The sequence below is a fragment of the Siniperca chuatsi genome, linkage group LG4, assembly GCF_020085105.1.
Source record: "Siniperca chuatsi isolate FFG_IHB_CAS linkage group LG4, ASM2008510v1, whole genome shotgun sequence".
In the NCBI taxonomy this organism is placed as follows: domain Eukaryota; kingdom Metazoa; phylum Chordata; class Actinopteri; order Centrarchiformes; family Sinipercidae; genus Siniperca; species Siniperca chuatsi.
Window position 1 is genome coordinate 22,717,316 of NC_058045.1, and position 23,116 is coordinate 22,740,431.

Genomic DNA, 23,116 nt, shown 5'->3' on the forward strand with positions numbered 1-23,116 from the left:
ATTCTGTTTTGTACTCTCAACATCATTGAAAATGAGGGCATGCCTTCAGTGATTTAAATAAAGGTTGAATGAATGAAAAATAAAATCCTCCCATTGAAGAAACTGGTTTCCCATTTTAAAAAAGAAAGCAATTACATGTATGGTAGGTTACATCATGGCTTACTTTGAGTTAGTGTAGGATTAAAGTGATTCTACAATACAGTGGGCCCAGGCTAACAAGGCAGAAGCTTTATATCTGAAAGTACCATAAAACCCTCATATTGAGCCTCAGAGCACTATTTTAAATGTTCTGTAGTATTCCCATTGTTTGCGTTAACATGATTTACATGTGTTTCCAATAACTCCTGAAAATTCCAATTATAATAAACCACCAAGCCACCAGGATCCTCCAATGTTTAAGATGTATAATGCATGACATGATTGCACTGTACAGGCCAGGGACTTTTGTGTTGCCTGTCATCTCTCTCATCTCTCTACATATTTTCTATTGCTCTTCACTGCAGAATATCTAATAAAGGCAAACAAAACACCATTCCTGTATTACTGCATCTCCAAGCATCTCTCTAAGACTGTATGTGAGACCTAAGACCAATGACTCTGGTGGGATTGGATGTCAAGCCAGCTGGTGAATAAGAGGTTGCTGAGTCAGGGGTCTTACCGTCTACATTACACAGTCTCTGGAAACACTATCTTTACCAGTTTAAACAAAGCCCTTCAATCCCCCTTCTCCCCATTTCTTCATTCCCCTATCAAAAGTAAACACACATACTCTAACATGCTAAGAGGCAGACTGCCTTGCAGTAGCAAGAAAATGTGTGTGCATGTGTGTGTTGACTTGTTAAGCAAGCGTTTGGATTAATCTGTAGGAACCAGATGCCCCTGCTGTGTTCCTTTCAGCCCCTCCATTAATTACACTAGTACTAATAACGGCTTGTGTGTGTGTGTGTGTGTACAAGTCTGTCCCTGTGGGACACATGAGTATAACTGAATCCAATAGCTATAGGTATTCAGAAACAGGGGAGGGCCTGAGTCACCCAGGAACCTGTAAGACTGGTGATTCTACATGGGGTAGCTAACGCAAAAAAGAATTATCGAATGAGGTATACAGGACTCTGCACAACGTATCTTTGACATATCATGATTTTGGATATTTAGCAGCTCTGTACCATGGTTTTGAGAAAAAGATCAAAAATATACAGTGGAACAGTGACATGAGTCTGGTTAATTAGAATGAACACTATCCACATTAACAATCTTACCAGCTGGGCAGTGGTTGGTTCTATGTTCAGTGAGCTCAGCCAGACAGTCAAAGTCCTGTTGACAGTTGTCACAGGTGAAGATGGACTCGTCATCTAGGTCATCGTCATGATCTCTGTCATCGCGGTCATCATGCTCCTCGTGTTCTCCATCCTCAGCACCCACCCCCTGACCTTCTTTGGGCTCTGCCTCTCTGTCAGATGCCGGGACTTCTGAGGAGACACACAAAATATAACCATGAGTTAAAAAGCCAATGTGTGTATATACACATGCTTGTTTTTTGTTACCAGCTGCAAGTTTTCCACAAAGCTTTCCACAATGCTAATCATTATAGCTTGATCTTGTCCTGAGATTGCAGCAAAACCTAAGTACTAAGTGTGTTTGGAACATCACCCCAACATATGACAGAGTGTGTGTGAACCTGGTAGCAGACAGGCAGAATGTGAGAGGGGACCAGTGGAAGGCTGTGTCGGCCCAATCCTCACTGCTCCATTGTGTCTCAATTTTCACACCTTATTATCACATTATAAACGCAGAGGATCCAATAGGACTGACACTGAAGACACTGGTGAGGAGAGGAGAGGAGAGGAGAGGAGAGGAGAGGGGTATCAGAGAGAAGAGAAAGGAAGTGACATAAAGTTAAAAGGATGAAAACAAAGTCTGAGGGAAAAAATAGTTGCGAGAGAAAGGTATGGAGGGGAAACATGAATGAGCTGACCTTATATGGCTACAAATGCAGTGAAAGAAATACATTTTTTTGCTTTGTGCCCTCTGCTTTCTAACACGGCACAACTGCCTTCTGTCTCAAATTATTTAACCTCATAACAACACCCAGAGAATAACCAAATATAACGCATACAGCCCAATCTACTAGACCAACCACTAGAACAAAACCCAATCAGTCCAACATTGTAAGTATCATGAATATTGAGGAGCATTGAGAACAAGATGCCAGTACAAAATGGGTAAATGGTAAAAAAAAAAAAAGCAATGTGATACAAGACAAGTAATCACAGCCTCAGAGTGACCACAGAGCAGAATCATTGTCTCTTTTGATTGAAAAAGAGAGCGACTGTCAAAAAAACTGGAAAAAGAAAAAGGTTTGCAAAGGATTCATTGCAGGGCTATTGCATTAGAGTGATTGTATACAGTACATACACCTAATAAATTGGGTAACTCAGTAAAGTTAAAACATGTTACTAAATATGAAGCACTGGCTTCAAAGAGTTTCCCCCCGGGGATCAATAAAGTATTTCTGATTCTGGCCATTACAGAGAATCAATAACCTCCATTACTTTTAATGAAAAATGTACTTCCTTTAGTGAGTGCAGTTATGGGTCAAAAAGGATTAAGCTCTAATTCAGTTTTGTCCATTAGGAGCTTCCAACATAATTTTGTGTGTGTTAGTGGCAGAAAATGTATTTCTCTATTATGAAATGCTATTCTTAGCACTTCATTTATATGATTTTGTTATTGGAAAAAGTGGTTGTCAGATCAGCATATCTGAGCAGGTACAATCACAAACCGTTCCACTGGTTTTACATGGGGTCATTTCAGGTCCAGTAAAACAAAAGTCAAAACGGTAACAATAGCTTAGTCGATGACTTTAAGAGAGAAAGTGTGCTCGTGAGTGAAAGTGAGACAAATTAGAGTGAGTGGCACAGGCTCCATCCCTCTCTGATTTATTATGGGAGAGGTGTGATGGGAGAGAGGGATGCTGGGCAGTGGGGAACGAGGGATTGAGGTGATGAGGTGTTAGGGGGGCTGCAGGAGAGGAAGACATTGATAGAGGGATAGAAGGAGGGATAGATGAAGGGATGGTGAAGAAGAGAGGGAGGGTGTTGGCCATCTGTCCAGTGGTGAGAGCACCGTCTGGCCAGGGAGAGAAAGTGGCCCCTTGGCTGACAAAACACACGCACGCTCACATACACACACCACACGTATGCACACTCACACGCTGGTCATTGTGCGCACACACACATAAACATACACAGGTAGGTGTACATATGCAAACACACGCAGATGCGCTGCACACACACCAGATGCATACTAACTGGATACGTAAATAAGCGCACACATGTACAAACACGCATACATGTGTGCATGCTGGAATGTAAATAAGTGCAGTTGTGTTGTATGACTGACAACAATTCGACCAGATGTCACATAGGTTTTATCAGAATGTTTCTCTAATAACTTGAGTAAGACAACAACTTGAGTTGTTGCTTCAACAGAATAACCACGCAATGGTCTTTTGGCATACATACAACCATTATTGCATAATAATTATCATTATTATTAATAACTGACAATAAGTACAGTCTGATCCATTATCTAAACTCAATGACAAAGATCAAGGCCAAGAACACAAGTATTTTGGACAAATAATTAGATCTACCCTAATCTATTTTGACTTTTGTTTTATGTTAAATTTATGTTATGGTAATGCTGTATTATGTGTATTTCTTGGAATTCAATTTAAGGACTGGAGAAATTTTCTGATACTTAGCCCCACACTTTTCCTATCACGCTCAACTCTATTATGTGCAAAAATACAGACTTAACACATTTATAAATACCTTTTTTTCAGTTAGTACTTGAAAGTGTAAAACTTGTGAGTATAAATTATTTCAAGAGTGGCATAAGATAAAATCCACACAGCAAAAAGTGTTTGTTAACTTTAATTCTAATATAATGTCTGAAACTATGGGGGGGGGTCAAATATAAAATCCACACTTTTTTTAAAGGAAATTTTGTAGAAAGTGTTAACATCTTAAAATGACAATTCTCTGATTGTTGGGACAAAAAGACATGTGATTCCACAAATGTGTATGTTTTTTGGATAAAAGCAAGCATACACATATACACACACAACCTGTCCACACACACCAGGGTCCCCTGATTCCAGAGGTGAGCACAGTGCCAACTCCAGTGCATGCCAACACAACCTGCTGTCATAGCAACAGAGGGAGGAGCCAGATGAAACCTCTCCATCTTGTACCCCTCTTTCCTCGTCTCTCCTGTCTTTTCTCTTTGAGGACTTGTTTTTTTTCTTGTCATCCTTTTATTTGTTCTTCAGCCCTTAATCACTGTGCACGAGGGATAAAGAATGGGAGATGGCGGTCAGAACAGAGGAAGATAAAGGGGTGAGAGAGGCTAACACAGTTGGTGGTGTTTCTATTTGCACAAGGATCTGTATGGTAACCACTACCCCCCACCTACACATCCACCTCACTCCACACATGGACAGGATAATTGTGTCCTCTTATGGAGAAGTAGACTACCAGTACCCACCTACACTATCCACCTCTTTCAAGCTGTGACAACAGACCTCACCATGGACAGGATAATTGTGTCCTTTTGTGTGTGTGCTTGCGCTGTGTTCTCAGATCAGTCAGACAGGTCTAAAAGTAGCACAAAGGCAGGTCTAAAATAGTACATTCTTAATGAGTCACTACCAAAAGCGCAGGTGCACACACTAGAATCCGTAGCTCTCTATTTACCCCTCCATCCACACTAAGCGCGGACTTGCTACATCCAAAACTGAGCTTTGTGAAAATGCTTCTCAGAGTGAGTAAACCTGAAACCTTACATCTCAGTTTTTTTGTGGGGGTGGGGGGTTAAGCACATTGAGTCTATGCCTGTCGTATGAAATATATATAAATAAACTTGACAATTACATACATTTTATTCTCATTTAGTTGTCATTTAGTTGACAACAGAAACAGAGAAATGTTCTTCAGTGTGTCTCCAGTGTGTAGTTTTTAAAACCTCTTGAAATTGCTAATGTGGAAGTTTTCACATATAAACTGTGTTTTCAGATGTTTCTGCGTTAAACTAGCTGGACATAGCTTTATAAATTCATGTTTTTTGCTCACCTTTCTCCTATTATTCACAAAACTCTCTCATATCTCCCTTCTCTTTTTCTACACCACCCCCACCCCAACCACACCAGAAAGAAACAGCAGGCCTTAATGAAAGCAGGCAACTCCCATGGGTGCTTAAGGTGCATGTGTGTGTGTATGTGTGTGTGTATGCTGGGGTATTGATTGAATAGTACAACAGTGGTCCCTAGCAAATAGCATGTGTGCAGCATCCACTTGCAGTCTCTCTTTCTTTCACACACAAAAACACACACAGATACACACAAACGTCAGCAGGATATAGTTATAGTCACTAGACATACAAACACACACACACACACACACACACACACACGCTCTACAGAGAACCATTATCTCTGAGTCACAGACTGTCCCTATGCCAGGAATAACTGCACATTCTCTCTCTCTCTCTCACAGATACACGCACAAACCCTCCAATCCCAAACCCAGACACCCTGTTATCTTCTTACGTCATCCACAAAGATACACAATAAGTCAAAATCACGTGCTGGACTACAGAAAATATGAAAAATACAAATTTCACTACTAAATGAAAGCCACAGCAACATGAACAATAAGATTCAGAATTTTCACCTAAACGCATGTGCTTCAGAGGAAGGTTGTTTTTTTTTAACCAATCCATGAGTCACAGAGCGCTGCTGATTTTTATTCTAGCCTTGTAATAAGGGACTGAATCACACCTGGGATGTACAGTGAATGCAATTAAAGGAAATTAAGTAGCTGGTAGGGCAGAAAACTAGCAGTATTCTGGGTCCTAAAGACTAGGACTGAAAACCACTGTTTGGATCTGCAGGAAAAAAGGGTTTATATGTGCAGAAAAAACAACAAAATTAAGTCTCTTGGCATTGCCACTTCCTTGTCTGCAGTATAACACAGATATTGTCTTAAATGTCAATATGACAACATAACCAGGATGTCAGTGTTGGGTTACAGGTACTGGTCTATGTGTTAAAACACCAATAGCAGCAGAGAGGACCATTCACTGTCATGCATCCACAGCTATTAACGCAGCCTAAATATTTAAATCAGTGACAGCATCAAGTTGTACATTTCATCCATGGATTAAAAAAATATATATATATATATATCACAGCAACAGCATCATGATCGCTTATAACCAAATGTTGTTCCTTACTATATTGATCTATGAAAGTCTGGGACCATCATACATACATGGACAATGAATTGGCCCCCAAGACATTCCAGAAAAAGTCATAATATATATTACGGACTATTTTAAGACAATTTGCATATGCAGGCGTCTGTGTATGACAGCAGGCAAGGATGTGGAAAAGATGTTTTTACACCGTGTGTCTCTAGAGGAAAAGCAATAAGCAATATTCTTGGATGTACCCACCAGCTTCAGTAACCTGAGGACAATGGGCTGTTTTATTAACAGATTAAAATATAAATATATAAATGAATACCTCAGGAATAATGAGGTCACTTTGCATATCTGCAGGAAAGATATATGCAGGTGGTGTGTGTGAGGTGTATTGGTGCATGTGTGTGTATGTGTGTTTGTGCGCACCCTGGGTAATTAGATAAAGAGAAGTGAATTAGCAGAGTCCACAGTGCAGAATGATGTTACACAGCCTAACCACGCCTAGCTGAGACCCACTAATCACCACTCGTTAGGCTCACAGAAGAGTATGTTTGGATGTTTGTGTGTCTTCATTGCATAGGTGTGTTTGTTAGTTGTGTGTGTTCTCTCATTATCCATGTTAAAATGAGTTAATTGAGGTAATTAGTGAGCTAAATGATAATAAGCACTAAACATACTGGATGGGAGAGAGAAAGACAGACAGACAAAGACAGAGGGTTTGTCTCCCCCTCTCTCCTCACAAAAGTGGGAGATAAACTGAAAGGAGAACCTCCAGCACTGGATCAAAGTACTCTCAAGATGGATACACTCCATCCCACAGTCTGACTTTGGTTTCATGGCACTGTCGTGAGCAGTTGCCAAGATAAGCTAGTGGAGACACAAACTGGAACACCAAAAATCAAACACACACAGTCAGCATGACCACTGTACATCTCTATATATCCTGTGGGAAGAAAACTAGAGAACTAATGAACGCTGGGAAATGTTCCTGAACTGCCCCAGGGTGATAGAAGTGCACTGAAAGAGAGTGCCAGAGCTAGAGAGAGAGTTAAAGGGGAATAAAACATACTGTAATACTGCAAAGGTAAGGTGGTTATTCAAGTGTTAGATTTGGCAGGCAGGAGCTGGTACTGTGGCCTGTCTGGGACACACTCTGCAGCTCCGAGAGATGTATATCTGTCAGCCAAGCATGCATAAAAAAAACACACACACATCTACATCTGTGTAAGCCTAAAACAGGCATCAAAAGGTGGGAAAAGGTGTGTGTGGAGCTTCCAGCAGAATGTTTAGAAACCAAACAGTCCCGACACAAGGCTTTCATTCTGCTCCACATCGCACTCCACACTGGCTCAGAATTCACAGGCACCTGGCTGGGCACCGTTCTGCAGGGCTACGAACCAGCAATGAGGTTAAAATCAGACCTGCATCACATGGCTTGCTTGGAGTGGGCTACAATACAATTAAAGAAAGATACAAAATACTTACTTAAAATAATTTCTTGTGATTGTCAAAAATGTCTTGTGAAGTAATGTGTGGAAAGTCCAACTATGTGGCCGTTAAGCAGGTTCAAACACTGATTCAAATCTCCCCAATATAATTAATAATCTGCTTCATTTTATTTTAATCAAACAAACTCCCTCTCTGAGGTAGGGCTGGGCGATGCAGTTGTTGCATGATGTGTAATATGTCTACATGGTAAAAATTAAGTTATTACGGTGTGCACAAAAAAAGTTACTAGTCAAAATTTTACATAAACTGTGACGTGAATAGTTACTCTATGTGTGTATACAACACAGTTTACAGGCTATAGTAACTCCAGCTGGCTAGCTAGCTATCTTGTAGTGAACATTTAAAGGTAAAAAAATTAATAAAAAAAGACTCTGCACACTAATCAGCACTCTCGGTGTGTGTTTGCTGATGTACTGTTGAAGCATTACATGGGTACGAGAGGTGAAGTCAGGGGAGTTGATGGAACAGTGTGCGGATTCTACTTTGTTCAGTCTGTCCCTATCAAATGTGGCTGAAAACACCCTCAATTTAAAACAACAATATTACAGTGAGACGATACTGATGGTTAGACAGTAACTATCAGCACCTACTTGAGCTCAAAATGTTGAGGAGTGGGCAGATACAAAGAATGGTAGACACATTTGGCACAGAGTGCACATTCGAATGCACACTGACACACACAGGCTGAACAGGTGCAGCTGGACACAACAACACAGGGCTGCTTCTCTGTCTCTCAAGAGAATGACTCCCCCACCCTCTCTCTCACCCTCTGCCTCACTCTGTTTGTGAGTGTGTATGTGTGTGTGTGTGTTAGGTGGCTATATAAAGAAGCCATCTCTCTTCACCTCCTCCCCTCTCCCACCCATAGCCTGTGTGTGTGTGGGTGTGTGTGTCCTCCCCCCCGGGAGGAGATCTGCTGAGCCACAGAGTACCAGTCATACACAAACACACACACACACACACACACACACACACAGATACACACTCAAACATAGACTCCTGGGACAGGCTGCGGCAAGGGAGAGCAGCACCCAACACCAATGTCTGGAAACAGGATGATGAAAGAGCCACTCACGTCATGGAAGGTAGCAGAAAAGACATACATACATGCACTGTATATATACAAACACACATAAAATCAGCCATACATGCAATGCACCAACTCACACAGATCGGCAGAAAAGCATACTCACAAACAAGTTGACAGCTGCTCACTTATTTGAGTTTTGGTGCACACACACCGAAACAAACACACACACACACACACACACAAAAACAAAGGGCTTAAATGCTGCAATACAGACAAAAACACAGATGCACTGTGCGCTGTCACGAGCAGGCAATAATAGTTCACACACACACATACACAGGAACTGTTTTCCTGTGGTAGCCTTGGGGAAATTAAAACTACATTATGGACCTCCAGAGGGTAGCGGTGAAAGAGGGATAGAGGAAGAGGAAAAGAGAGAGAGGATGCGAGAGAAGGAGGGAGAGAAAGGGGGAGAAGGGCCAGTGTCCTGTTTTTCTCAGCTTAGGCCATCATCAAGATATTACAGTGAACCAGGAGAACAGTGATACTGCCTGTAATTTCCCTTCATTCCCTCCTCATTTGTAACATCATCTTTTTACTTTTCCTTTCCAACATTTATTCCACTTCCTAACACACACTCTATCGTTATGGATGGATGGATGGATGGACAGATAGCTGAAATTATGTAAATGTATCTTCCAATCTAACCATCTTGAATTTAAGATTTGATTAATTTATCTGCTTGTTGTCATTTTCACTTTTGAACTAAAAACAAGCACAAACACGCACAAATGCACATCTTCCCACTGACACATACTTACCATAAGATTCAATGCCTCAGGGTTGTTTTAATTTTATTTTATTTTTCTTGTCATGTAATAAAACTTGTTGTTTTACCATTTTCCATCATGTTGTGCTCTGCTGCCTTAATATTTTTTATATTTCTGGCTTGTCTAGTTGTGTGACCAACATTTGTGTTTATTATATTAAGCTGTTTTAAATATGATTCTCCTCACAATGTTTTTTTCCTTCTTTCAATTCTGAAGAAGGGAATTTTCATTATCATTTTGTTATTATTCTACAAAAAAACAAAACACTTAAGACTCTGGAGAAGATGATGGGCAAACCCAGGGTCAAAGGTCAAACTAACCGTAAACCTCTGACCCCTGCAAAGACCTGCAATATAGTGGCCAGAAGCTCAGAAAAGCATGTCACTGTGGTGCTTTTCTACTAAACTACAACCATACAGCAGTATATTTTCACCTGTAGTAGGATTTAAACAAAGATTCTGGGTTGTTACACTACTTCTCTGCCAACATTTTTTAAAATGATAAATACTCCCATAAGATACTGGGTGATAACGGACACATGCGCACACACACTGGAGTGCAGTGTTAAACACAAAATATGTGAATTATGAAAATGCAATTCACATTTTTTTGTAGTTTGGATAGATAAGAAGTGAAAAATAATTGACATCATTTTATTTTCTATTTTTGTTGCAGTTTTAAGGATATTTGTATTAGAAATGACATTCATGTAAACTGAATTGATCCAGCTATGTTCTAACACACAAACACTTTCCTGATACTTTCTGTCATCTGATAGGCAGAGGCAACTTTCTGGCCGGCCAGTTATGTCCGTGCCCCCTCACACCCATGAATACACACACACACACACACACACACACACACACACAAACACAAACACTCTCACATTCACACAGTACTTAAACTTTGAATAACAATAATCTCAGTTTCTCAGTTTCAGCTTGGGGACCTGACAAACCTTTTCCATGATGACTCACTGGATCCTTCTGTATGTGACTCTGTGTGTCTGTGTGTACGTTGTCCAAAAGAAACAGTAAGTGTGTGTATATGTGTGGAAGTGTGTGTAGTCTATAGTAGACTGTCAGACAAGAATTGAGAAAAACAAGACTCAGACTCAGACACATCTACACATGCCTCTAAAGCGCACTCCTGCCTGGTTGGACATGTGTCTCCCCCCTGCCTGGTTTGTTCTCCTACATGAGACTGAACATACAATAAAGTCTCAACATGGCAACTCTGCTGCTACCTGCCCTTCCCAACTCTCTCTCTCTCTCACCCCGGGGTGGCAGGGGCAGAGGGAAAGAGAGACGGAGGGTGTTGGGGCACCTTCGGCCTGAGGGCACTTCTTTGGGGCCAAAAGGCCAGGGAGAAAGAGGAAGAGGAAGAAAGGAAAGGAGGAGATGTAGGAAGGGGGGAGAATAGGTTGGCTCGATGCTATTCCCTTCGAGTCACCCTCCCACCTCCCTCCGCCTTCCCTCCCGTGGGTCTTTCCAAACTCAACACACATTTTCCAGAAAAAACGAAAGAGAGAAAAAGAGAGTAGAGAAAGGATAGAGGGGTGGAAGTTTGTGAATTTAATAGCAAGATGGGACGGCATATTTATCCATTCTCTTTTTCTCTCTCCCTCTCTTTATCACCCCATCCTTGTCAGCACCATCTCCCAGGGAGTAAAGGAAACAAGGTCTTTTTTCTTTTTAATCAGCTTGAATAAGGGATAGGCAGGAGTTCTCACTCCTTTTCTCACACACACTCTTATCCTAATATGAGCACAGATAAAATGGGAAAAGGTAAGGGACGGAAGAAGAGAGACAGAGAAAGTGACAGACAGTGAGAAAGATACTTTTAGGAGGATTTAGGAAGGCTGACAGAGACAAGCATGCAGAGAAACAGAGAAACAGTGATGCTGAGGATGCTGGGACAGGGAATTGACGGTAAAATCCAAAATGAAAGAGGGCTGAGTAAGGGAATATGGGACAGTATGCTTTTATGGGAGGAAGACTGAGATAGGTGTGTGTGTGCATGTGTGTGCGTGTCATGGGACTCTAGCTTCCTGCAGGAACTGACACACACAGCAGTTCTAGTGAGCCACCCAGGACCACAGTCAGCACCCCCCTTAACACGCACACTCAGACACACACACACACACACACACAGGCAGAGCGCCCCCGGAGGAGAGTTAGCACAGGTCTGAGGAAGGGGGGGCCAAGGATGGGAGGATTCAGTACGTCATAGACACCCCAAGGGTCATACTTTCCTATCCTTCTATCCCTGTAGAGCTGAACGAGAGACAGGGCAGGAGAGGTAGAGAGAGAGATAACTGCATATTTACCACATTCAGCAGTATCTTATTTCTCTGTTGGGATCTAGTCAGAGGAAGTGTTTAACTGTTCTCTGATAGGCTGCAAACCATAGCAGAAAAACTAGCTACAGCTGACAAAATCCTATAGTAGTTAAACTGTTTTTGCCATGGTTTGGAAAATGTGCAATTTGATCTTTACTAAGCACCAATGACAACAGGGAGAAAAATGTCATTAACCTAGTAGTGTCAGGGTTAGCATATGAAGCCAGCAGATGTACCATTTGTCACCCTGAAATCTTTGACTCAGTTGTGATACTGATACAAAAGGACAAGTGGATGGGAAAAAACAAGACATTTAAAGACGTCAACAAACAGCTTTGTGCTTTCCTTAATTCATAAAGTCACACTGACAGTTTCAAAATACAGTAAACTTACTGCCTTAATAAATACCTTATTTATATATATACCTTATTCTCTTGGAAATGTGGGCTTTAATGAACACATTTTACGTATACCATGAGGGTCACCCAAAGCCTACCCTCATATGTCCTCTGCAGTTGTACGGAAATGTTTTTGCCTGCAGATTACAATAAATAAAAACACATCCACTGATTTGATATAATTGCCGTCCTTCTATCTAGACACAAAATCTATATTATTTCCTGTTTCCTACATAAACTTCAGAGCAACTGCAGTTGGTTCAGTTGTTCCTTTTCCATCAAGGCAAAAGGGCAAGTGAGGATCATTTCACATTTCCATCTCAGGGTGGAAACAAGCGAGAAGAGAAGATAGAAGAGGGGAGGGAGAGACAGAGAGGGAGAAACAGAGAAGTTGGTTTGGAGAAACCGCAAGGAAAAGCAAAATCCAAGAAAAGAACAAAAAGAAAAGAAAAGCCAGATCATCTCTCTCACTTCCTCCCAGGATATCACCAGACCACAGAGACTAGTGAAAAAGCATACAAATCTCTCTCTAGTCCCCCCTCCACCCATCTCTTTCTCTCCATATCCCCTTTGTCATCTCTCTTTCCATTCAGTTTGACTCCTGAGACCAGCGAGTGCTCTGTCTCTTTCCACATCTCCCTCTATTCCTTCTTTCTCTCTTCAAATCTCCTCTTTTCTCTCATGTTTTCCTTTCTCTTAATAATTCCACCAATCCCTCCATCCTAATTCCTTGTATGTTCACTTCATCTCTCCATCTTTTCCTCCTTTTTCTCCTTGATATCCCTCTGAGCAGGCCATTATAAACCATGTGGAATTGATATTACAAATTGTGTGAGAGACGTATAGACTTAAGCCTCTCGTGTGGATCTGACAGCTTGCTGGAACTCTATTAAATTATCTGTGTGTGTGTGTGTGTGTGTGTGTGTGTGTGTGTACACTAACCTGTCTGGACAGTTGATTCATCCCAGGCCCCTCCACACTCTGAAGACTCCCCTTCTTCTACCGCTGGGGAGAAAGGAAGAGGAAGAGAAATTAAAATGGAAGTTTAGTATTTATTGTCAGCAAACAAAAAGTGCAAAATGTTCTAGATGGAGAGAGACAGATATAACAGACAAAGACTGTACTGAGTAGGGTCACAGCCATGACCAAAAGCCCAAGATGACGAGTAAAAATGGGCTTGATCTCATTTACAGCTGAAACTATTAAAATATTTTTATAATCTATTAATCATTGAAGTAATTTCTTCTAGTAAAAATGCAAAAACAAACTGGCTCTAGCTTCTCAATTGTGAGGAACTTCTGATTTTCTTTTCTTATGTGATAGTTTGTAGACTAGACAATTACTTGATTTATCGAGAAAATAATCACCAGATTAATCGTTAATGAAAATAATCATTAGAGCCGATCTCATTTTAAAACAACTACAGAGACGGATTGGTATATACTATACATCTGACACCACAGTTCTTCCTGGACAGCATTAAAATTATCAGCCCAAATACTGTTCATGACATTGTGTGACCCAACACAACAATATTTCAGATAGAAATGACAGTACTAACAGACTTGAGGAGTCTAAAGTGTTTAAACTGGACTACCGGTCTTTTTAGAATAAATCTAGTAGTTTCCACTAGACTTTTCCAGTAATACAAGTTTTAGTTGGTTCTCTAAATTAATTTTGTGTTCCCCTTTGTCGCCCCAACTTTAGATTAAAAGTTCAAGCAGTCTCTATAAACCATGACTACTACATTAGTGGTTTTATTGGAGGATTATGGAGTCTGCATGTATCTACCTCTGCAAATGTTTATCCTCTGTAAATGTGTGTTATTTAACACCCCTAAAAATAGACCAGGGAAGCAACAAACATGCAGGTATTGAGAAAGACAATGCCCTGAGATGCCTCTGACACACACACACACAGCTGATCAGAGCTGGAATGTGACAATGACTTCCCTGGTACAACAGGAAGGAAGGAAGTACAGCTGGCACACAAACAGGAAATGGCTGGAGCCACCACACAATGGGGTTTCCTGTATATCCCCTCCCCACCACACGATTCCTCACTTCTCACTCACTCACCTCTCTCTCTGATCTCTCAAAATTCTAGTTCTCATCCTGCTTTTTCCAGTGACCTCCACCCCTCCAACTCCTTATACCTCTCCTCATATTCCTCAGTCCACATCCTCATCAGCTCCCTCTTGACCTACTCCATCCTCACATTTAAGCTCAAATGAAAACAATAAGTTATAAATCAGTGAAGTGTTCCTTTTAAAAAGAAAAAATAAACTGTTGAGCTGTTCCTGTTTCAGTTAAACCCCATTTTTGTGGTAACTTGTACACACAGTCAAATATACTGTATGTGCAGATCAAATATAAGGAACAATTTCTGTTTGCTAAATATGTGGGTGTTCAGTTTTCCCTGGGAGTGATGTAGACCATTAAATTACAACAACTAGAAATTGGTGTTGTGTGTAAAGCTCTACATGGCAAACCCACAAGACCAGCCCATTTGCAGTCAACATGATTTATTAGTGTAAGAATTTATTAACCAATAGTCCATGAATGGTTTTAAGGTTTTAAGCCTTTACTTGGAATAATAAAAATATATTGAAACTTCCTGCCAATCTAATCATCACTGTTCAGGTCTCCTGAATTAATTGACGTAATCCCTACATTTTCATAACTTACTTATTGAACTGCAATAAATACAACTACAATTGAATTCTTCCATCTGAGTGATCCATAGCAGGCTATATTGTGAAAGTAAGCTACGCAGCCTTGAAACTTTGACTTAATCTTTTACTGGCCAAAGTTAACACCAGGCTGGGTTTTCCATCCAACACAGCTATACAGTGGACCAGTACACACAAACACACACATGGCTGATCATAGTCATACAACACTAACAGCCAGAAATGAGATGCTGTCTAACAACAAGCAAAAACATAGTTCATCTTTAATCTTTATGTGCTCATGCAATGTCTTCAAATACACATCTAGAAACAAATTGAGTTTTTTTCAGACCTAAGATCGTTTTTCCTTACAGTCTGGTACATTTGGTCAAGTAAGAAAGCTGCTGTTGAACAAATTTGTTTCTAGAAATGCAGCCTCGGGTCTATCTCAAAACAGTGGTCCTGAGGTTTACTTTCAGCGAGCTCTGGACGCTCATCTTGCTTGATTTTTTTTTTTTTTTTTTTTTTTTTTTTAAAAAGCACGTTTGATGGCATGCAGTGTTGCAATAGATGCATGTTGCATTGACCCACGATTCAGAAGGACTGAGTCCCCCTCCTCAAAAAATAAAGAAACAAACCTGGGTCAGGACTCAAGCATTTGGATCAAGTCTGGAATCTCCCTTTGAGTATCTGGGGCTGGAGCTGGTTCTGAGGGCCAGATGTGGACCGCAGTGTGCTAATATCGGACTAATGGATCCCTGGACAAACACATATGCACACACAGGCATATGCACTCGAGACAGACCCACACAGGATTTTGACTTGAAGGCTGTGTATCTGCCTGAACAGAACGCAGCGTGGATAGAGACCTCCCACCATGACTAACATGTGTGCCAAACACAGCAGACAGAAACAGATGAGAGAAGGTATGGGAAGAGAAAACCAGAAGAAAAACAAAGTACTTCCTCTAATCTAATAAAAAGAAGGGGCTTTTCTCCAAAACACCTATAGCATAATTTATACAATACTATATGAGTGATACCTTTAGTATTTTTAGCAGCATGCAATGCAAAGGCATATATGTGATACTGATGCATTTGTTTACAGGTAATTTGAAGAAGAAAAATGCAGTCATATGACACACGTTCTCGAATGTGTGCAATCCTAATTCCAAGCTATCTTTTAAGCAACATCAGAGCACAAGACACATCTCAGCACCCTGACAATATTATGCTGTCTCACTTTAAGAAGGGAGGAAGAATTTTCTGGAACCTACATGAAAAGAGGGACCTGTATCACTTCTGGACAGAGACCTGAATCAAAGGTTTCACTTTCTGACAGCAGGGTTCCCTGCTGTGACCACTCCCTACTTGAACCAGGGTTCCCTGGTCTTTTTATGACAGGGATTCTCTGTATTTTTTCCCTGACATAAGAAAGGTCAAATTATGATAAAACCATGTTGTTCTGGTAGTTCTGAAGAGTTTTGGATGTTATAGAAAGACCTAGATGTACTGGTAACTCTGCCTCTGATAAAAGCCAATTTTTCCTGAAGACTGTGGGGAATACAGTGTGTTTCATTAGCCAAGCACACACAGCTTTATTTAGATTCCCCTATCCTCACTCTGTCCCCCCTCAGAGACACGCACACCATTACTGTGAACCCTGCACATACCAGGGGGTCGGTGTGTGTGGTTGTGTGGGAAGTGTTGAGCATGCTTACACATACTATGAGTAAATGGAGGGAGAGTTCAATTGTGTGTGTGTGTGTGTGTGTGTGTGTGTGTGTGTGTGTGTGTGTGTGTGTGTGTGCGCGCGCAAGAGAGAGTGTGTCTGCATATATGTGTGTGTGTATACCTGTAGGTAGTGTACACCATTAAGAAAAATATGCACTTAGAGAGAGACCTGAAGTATGTGTGTCTGTTAGGAAAAATACAGCATTCAAGGTATTCAATGTTTATGTCTTTCCATTAGTGTGTGTTGCTCCATCTCTTTTCTGCCTTCAGTACATCTCACTTCCCTTCACACTAAGGCCTTCAGTTTGAAAAATGTAAATTGGCACCATAAGCTGATTAACTACCCAGCACTACTAGAGTTTCTTACAGGCGCTAACGAAATATCCCCTTACCATATACAGTGCAACTGGAAAGTATTCACAGCGCTTCACTTTTTCCACATTTTGTTATGTTACAGCCATATTCCAAAATGGAATAAATTCATTATTTTCCTCAAAATTCTACAAACAATACCCCATAATGACAATGTTAAAGAAGTTTGTTTGAAATTTTTGAATCTGCAAATTTATTAAAAAATAAATAAATAAAAAAATCACATGTACGTAAGTATTCACAGCCTTTGCCATGACACTCAAAATTGAGTTCAGTTGCATCCTGTTTCCACTGATCATCCTTGAGATGTTTCTACAACTTGACTGGAGTCAGCCTGTGGTAAATTCAGTTGATTGGACATGATTTGGAAAGGCACACACCTGTCTATATAAAAGGTCCCACAGTTAACAGTGCATGTCAGAGCACAAACCAAGCCATCAAGTCCAAGGAATTGTCTGTAGACCTCCGAGACAGGATTGTATTGAGACACACACCGGGGGAAGGGTACAGAAAACGTCTGCAGCATTGAAGGTCCCAATGAGCACAGTGGCCTCCATCATCCGTAAATGGAAGAAGGTTGGAACCACCAGGACACTTCCTAGAGCTGGCTGCCCGGCCAAACCGAGCAATCAGGGGAGAAGGGCCTTAAGTCAGGGAGGTGACCAAGAAACCGACGGTCACTCTGACAGAGCTCCTGCGTTTCTCTGGAGAGAGGAAAACCTTCCAGAAGAACAACCATCTCTACAGCACTCCACCAATCAGGCCTGTATGGTGGAGTGGCCTTTCGAGGGAAAGTTGAATGCAGCAATGTACAGAGACATCCTTGATGAAAACCTGCTCTAGAGCGCTCTAGACCTCAGATTGGGGTGAAGGTTTCTCTTCCAACAAGACAATGACGCTAAGCACACAGCCAAGATAACAAAAGAGTGGCTATGGGACAAATCTGTGATTGTCCTTGAGTGGCCCAGCCAGAGCCCAGACTTGAACCCGATTGAACATCTCTGGAGAGATCTGAAAATGGCTGTGCATCGACGCTCCCCATCCAACTTGATGGAGCTTGAGAGGTCCTGCAAAGAAGAATGGGAGAAACTGCCCAAAAATAGGTGTGCCAAGCTTGTAGCATCATACTCAAATGCCAAAGGTGCTTCAACAAAGTATTGAGCAAAGGCTGTGAATACTTTGATTTCAAAAAAACTTCTTTCACGTTGTCTTTTATGAGGTATTGTTTGTAGAATTTTGAGGAAAATAATGAATTTATTCCATTTTGGAATAAGGCTGTAACATAACAAAATGTGGAAAAAGTGAAGCACTGTGAATACTTTCCGGATGCACTGTATCTGATCTAATCTATCACAAGGCTACTCAGGAGGGCTATAGTGAACTGAAAACTTGTTAGCTAAACACAACACTTAAACAGTGTTTTGTTTAGCTATGGCAAAAGTTCAAGATATCAGTAGTCTGTGGTTGGTGCATGGACAATTAATTAGCCCCACCTGTACTTGGTCCTTTGGTGTGTCAAACACAGGTGTTTTCACTTATTTTGCCTGATTAGACCTCTATCTCTGGACTGTGTGGACATGTACAGACTGCGCTACATTTATATCTCTATCATTTTAGCTTCAAATGTTGGGCAAAACAAATTACATTATCATTCTTTTTAGTACGTGGAGTCTGGCAATTAACCAAAAATGTTACCAAAACCAACATTATTAATCTTTAACCGACCTAATTTTAGTGATGTTGGTATGTTCAGTAAATTAACACCCCTTTTATACACCCAAAAGTACAAAGAATTGAATTAATTAGAGGAGAATCTTGCACAGGTTCACTTGTCTATATGTGGCAAATAATTGTGATCTTGATTTCAGGTGATATGGTCTACAGGTCTATGTAACATGGCCACATACACACAAAAATATATACACAAACACACACACATGCGGAAGTAGCGTGAGACAGCAGAGGCCTAGAGATCAAACAATCTGCCTCAACAACATCACATACACACTGCACAAATTCAGCACAAACAAAAAAAACCCAGAGCATGATATATGTGTGAGTGTGTGTGACACAAGATGCTATTGGGAATCCTTGGAGCATCTATACACATTTGCACACACACACACACACACACAACAATTAAGCCTTGCTATTGCTGTTGCTTTTCTTAAACCCTGACACACCTTAGTCTATCAAATGTGTGTTTTACATGTGTTTCAGCAAATGCACCAAACGCAGTTACACTTGATGAGAAGAGTAGAGAAGTGATTTCCCTGGAAGTGGGGTATACTTTGAAGTGGAATGTACTTTGAGTCTGCGTTCCTTACTAACGTTTTGAAGTACCTCTCATAAACGCAGTCTCACAGCATGACTATAAACATGGACTATTTGTGTTCATTTGGCAGCCTGGGTAATTTCCACAGATTGGTGTACAAGGTCTGCAGATGGCAGATTGTCAAAGACAAAGGCTAAGGTGCAGTTTCGTTGTCACATTATTTTAAGATGGAACCATGCTATAGACATGTTACTACATTTTAGGGACAGAGTTTTAAACATTGGTCATTGGCTTAAATAATTTTATTTGTGCATGTGTGTGCATGTGTGCGTGTGTGTTTTAAGAAATCCTCCTTAGCACCAAGGGGCGAGCTACTGAAGCTGGGAGCATAAAAACAGCAGCATACAAGAGCACCACTTTATCCATTCTGTGCAAACACCAACAAACAATCAGATGCAAACACACACACACACACACACACACACAACACATATACAAGCACACACACCCAAACAGTAACCGTTATACCAAATTCCAACACAAAACAACACATCACTCTTGTCTGCATTGTGATGGGCATGGCACATAATTATACCAAGGTTTCCACAGTGACAAAACACACACACACACATTTGCATGCATATGCAAAATAGGTCCCAATATGAGAATCTGCAATGCAGAATTTCCCAATATCAGAGTCTCCAGGAAAAAGAGGACAGAGGAAGACGCGCTGGAGGAAGGACCATCATGGGAGGACAAACCCCTACATGGGATGTACCACCGGAACATAACTGAAGTGGCTGATATCAAGAAGTCCTACCAATGGCTAGAGCGGGCTGGATTGAAGGACAGCACAGAGGCACTCATCATGGCTGCACAGGAGCAGGCCCTGAGCACCAGAGCAATAGAGGCCCAGATCTACCACACCAGACAAGACCCAAGGTGTAGGCTGTGCAAAGAGGCCCCTGAGACAATCCAGCACATAACTGCAGGGTGTAAGATGCTGGCAGGAAAAGCATACATGGAGCGCCATAACCAAGTAGCTGGCATAGTGTACAGGAACATCTGCACTGAGTATGGACTGGAAACCCCGAGGTCAAAGTGGGAAACACCTCCAAAGGTGGTACAGAATGACCGAGCCAAGATCCTGTGGGACTTCCAGATCCAGACTGACAGAATGGTAATGGCGAACCAGCCTGACATTGTGGTGGTTGACAAACAACAGAGGAAAGCCGTTGTGGTTGACGTGGCGATACCAAGCGATGGCAACATCAGGAAAAAGGAACATGAGAAACTACAGAAGTACCAAGGGCTCAGAGAAGAGCTGGAGAAGGCCTGGAATATATATATATATATTTCTAATCTAAAGTTGAATGAGCAGTGTCATGAGAAGACATGTCATTAGTAAAAACCTGTAGATGATAAGACCAGGCAGAGATCAGTACACAAAACTGCATCTTATGGGACAACATTTTGTGATTAAGGCAGAGTCTGTACTGGCTTAGATTAATGGTGGAGTCACCCACAACTGCTTGTAGAATGTATGAGGTCCTTCTCATTCAGATGATTGAACACCTGTAGCCATCATACAGCCCAGGAATGATATGCGAGTTCCATCTGTAGTCTCTAATTTTAGCAATGCACTGCAAATATTTACACATGGGTTTAAGAGTGAGGGCAATTAATTACATTTTCCGACACAGTACCTGAATCTAGAAAAACAGACCTACTGTTCAACTAACTGGTAAGCTATTCTACATTCATACAATGTACTCATTTGAAGTGTAAGTGGCATCCTCAGGAAAAAAACTTTCAAAAATCTGACAACAAAAAACGACTGCAGAGCGTCTTGGAAAATAGCAGAAATGTGAAGCATTTTTGATGGGTGATATATTTACACACATTTTGATCTATCCACACCCAATCCAATTCCCTACAACATGTTAATTCTGGGTGGAATGGAGGGTGTGACCTGCTTCTATTACGCCTTCTTGACAATGAAAGATATAAACCCCTGAAGAAGTTTGTTGTGCCAAAATAAAACAGTCATAATGGAAATGCAGGTTAACTATACTAAAGTTGGCAGATAATGCCTCACGCACAACAGCTACGGTCTGTTTTGCCATGCTCCAATTTAAGTTTCAGAGTACATCAGAGGAGAGGAGAGGAGAGCTGCTAAGTGGAACAGAAAAAGCAAAATTAAGTTATGCCTCTGCATCATGATGTTGTTATCATAAACAAATATTTACACAGTGGTTGTTGTCATTCATTATACAAATGCACACACACTCACACAAATGTCTCTACCTCCTTTCCCTTCCCTCCTGTATTTAGAACCTCATCTATTTTCTCTCCCTCCCTCACTTACTTTTCTATTCTGTCTTCCCTTGTTCATTAGCCACATCCTGCCATCTTTCTTCACTATTTTCTCTCTCTCTCCATCTCTTAAGTGTTTCTCCCCTGACCACAGCTCACTCTCGATCCTTTGTTCTGACATCCATCTTTCTTCATCACCCATTTTCAATTTCTTTTTTGTCTCTCCTTTTCTCTATCTCTTTTCCACACCTCCCTCTGCATTTCCCATCCTCTACCACATTCCCACTTGCGCCCCTTCTATCTTTGTCTCTCATTCTCTTCTGTCCCATGAAAGCACTTATAGCCTCAATAAGAAAAACCTTTGTCTTTGTTCCTCCTAAACAACACATGCATGCACACACAGTATCAGGGCCATTTATTCCCAAGGCAGCCCAAGGCTCTGGTGTTCCCAGATCTCTTTGACGAACGGGTCACTGTGACCAATCATGCATTGGCCAGGCGGCCCAGAGAGGCGGGATGTGGGTCAATGTAGCCAATGATACGCTGGTTCTTTTCCCAGAGGTGCAGGCTGATTGACAACTGGTGCTGGACAGAAGTCAAGAGGGTAATTGTCATCCGACTCTCTCTCTCTCTCTCTCTCCTTATCCTAGACACTCCTTTTTTCTTTCTCCCTCCTCCCTTTCTGTCCCTCCCTCTCCCCCTCTTACTTCCCCTCTCTAACCCACTTCCTAGCCCCCACCTCCCCCTTTCTCCCTATAGCTCCAAAGGGACTTTCTCATTGGCTGCCCTTCCTGTCCCTCAGGAACGACTTTGTGACGCTACTGGCCGAAGGCTGATGCCAATCTCTATCCCCAGCCCGGCCCCTGGGAGCCCTCCTAACTTCAATGGCCTGTGTCAAGCACACACACATAAGCAAGTACTTCTAGTCAGGGGACGGGGACGGAAGCTGATTAACCAAATACTTTTATCAGCAGTAAAACTGCTCTCTCTGCCTGCCTGCATTCTGAACAAAACAGCCTTAAAATACATAAACACACACGCAGACACACATCCCAAGCACTGAGCCACTGGCCAGAAACACCAGGCTAGTCTGGGGTTTGGGACAGTGCGTGTGTGTGTGTGTGTGTGTGTGTGTGTGTGTGTTCGTGCATGCATGCATGCTTTTGTTTGTGAGAGTGTGTATAAAGGGACAGAGGTAGCAGAGGGCTTAGATGGATGGCAGAGAGAAAGAACAACAACCACACAAAGCCTGGCGGACAAGCTTCATCGCTCTCTATATTTCTCTTAACGCTGTCTCTCTTTTCTACTCTTCCCCTCTCTTCCTCGCTCATCAGTTTTTATTATTACCTTCAGCCATCATTACTTTTTCTTCCT

The 23,116-nt window shown here is 41.5% G+C and overlaps 1 protein-coding gene across 4 annotated transcripts in view; it reads right to left on the bottom strand.

The window, feature by feature from the left end:
* The window catches only part of znf423 (zinc finger protein 423), a 157,045-nt gene that overhangs the window by 119,979 nt on the left and 13,950 nt on the right, over window positions 1-23,116 (bottom strand). For all 4 annotated transcript variants that reach the window (XM_044193153.1, XM_044193152.1, XM_044193151.1 and 1 more), the window contains exons 2-3: window positions 13,318-13,380; window positions 1,260-1,469 (exon numbers count right to left, since the gene is read on the bottom strand). In XM_044193153.1, coding sequence (XP_044049088.1) covers window positions 1,260-1,469; window positions 13,318-13,380 — 273 coding nt within the window. The remainder of the gene's footprint in view (window positions 1-1,259; window positions 1,470-13,317; window positions 13,381-23,116) is intronic.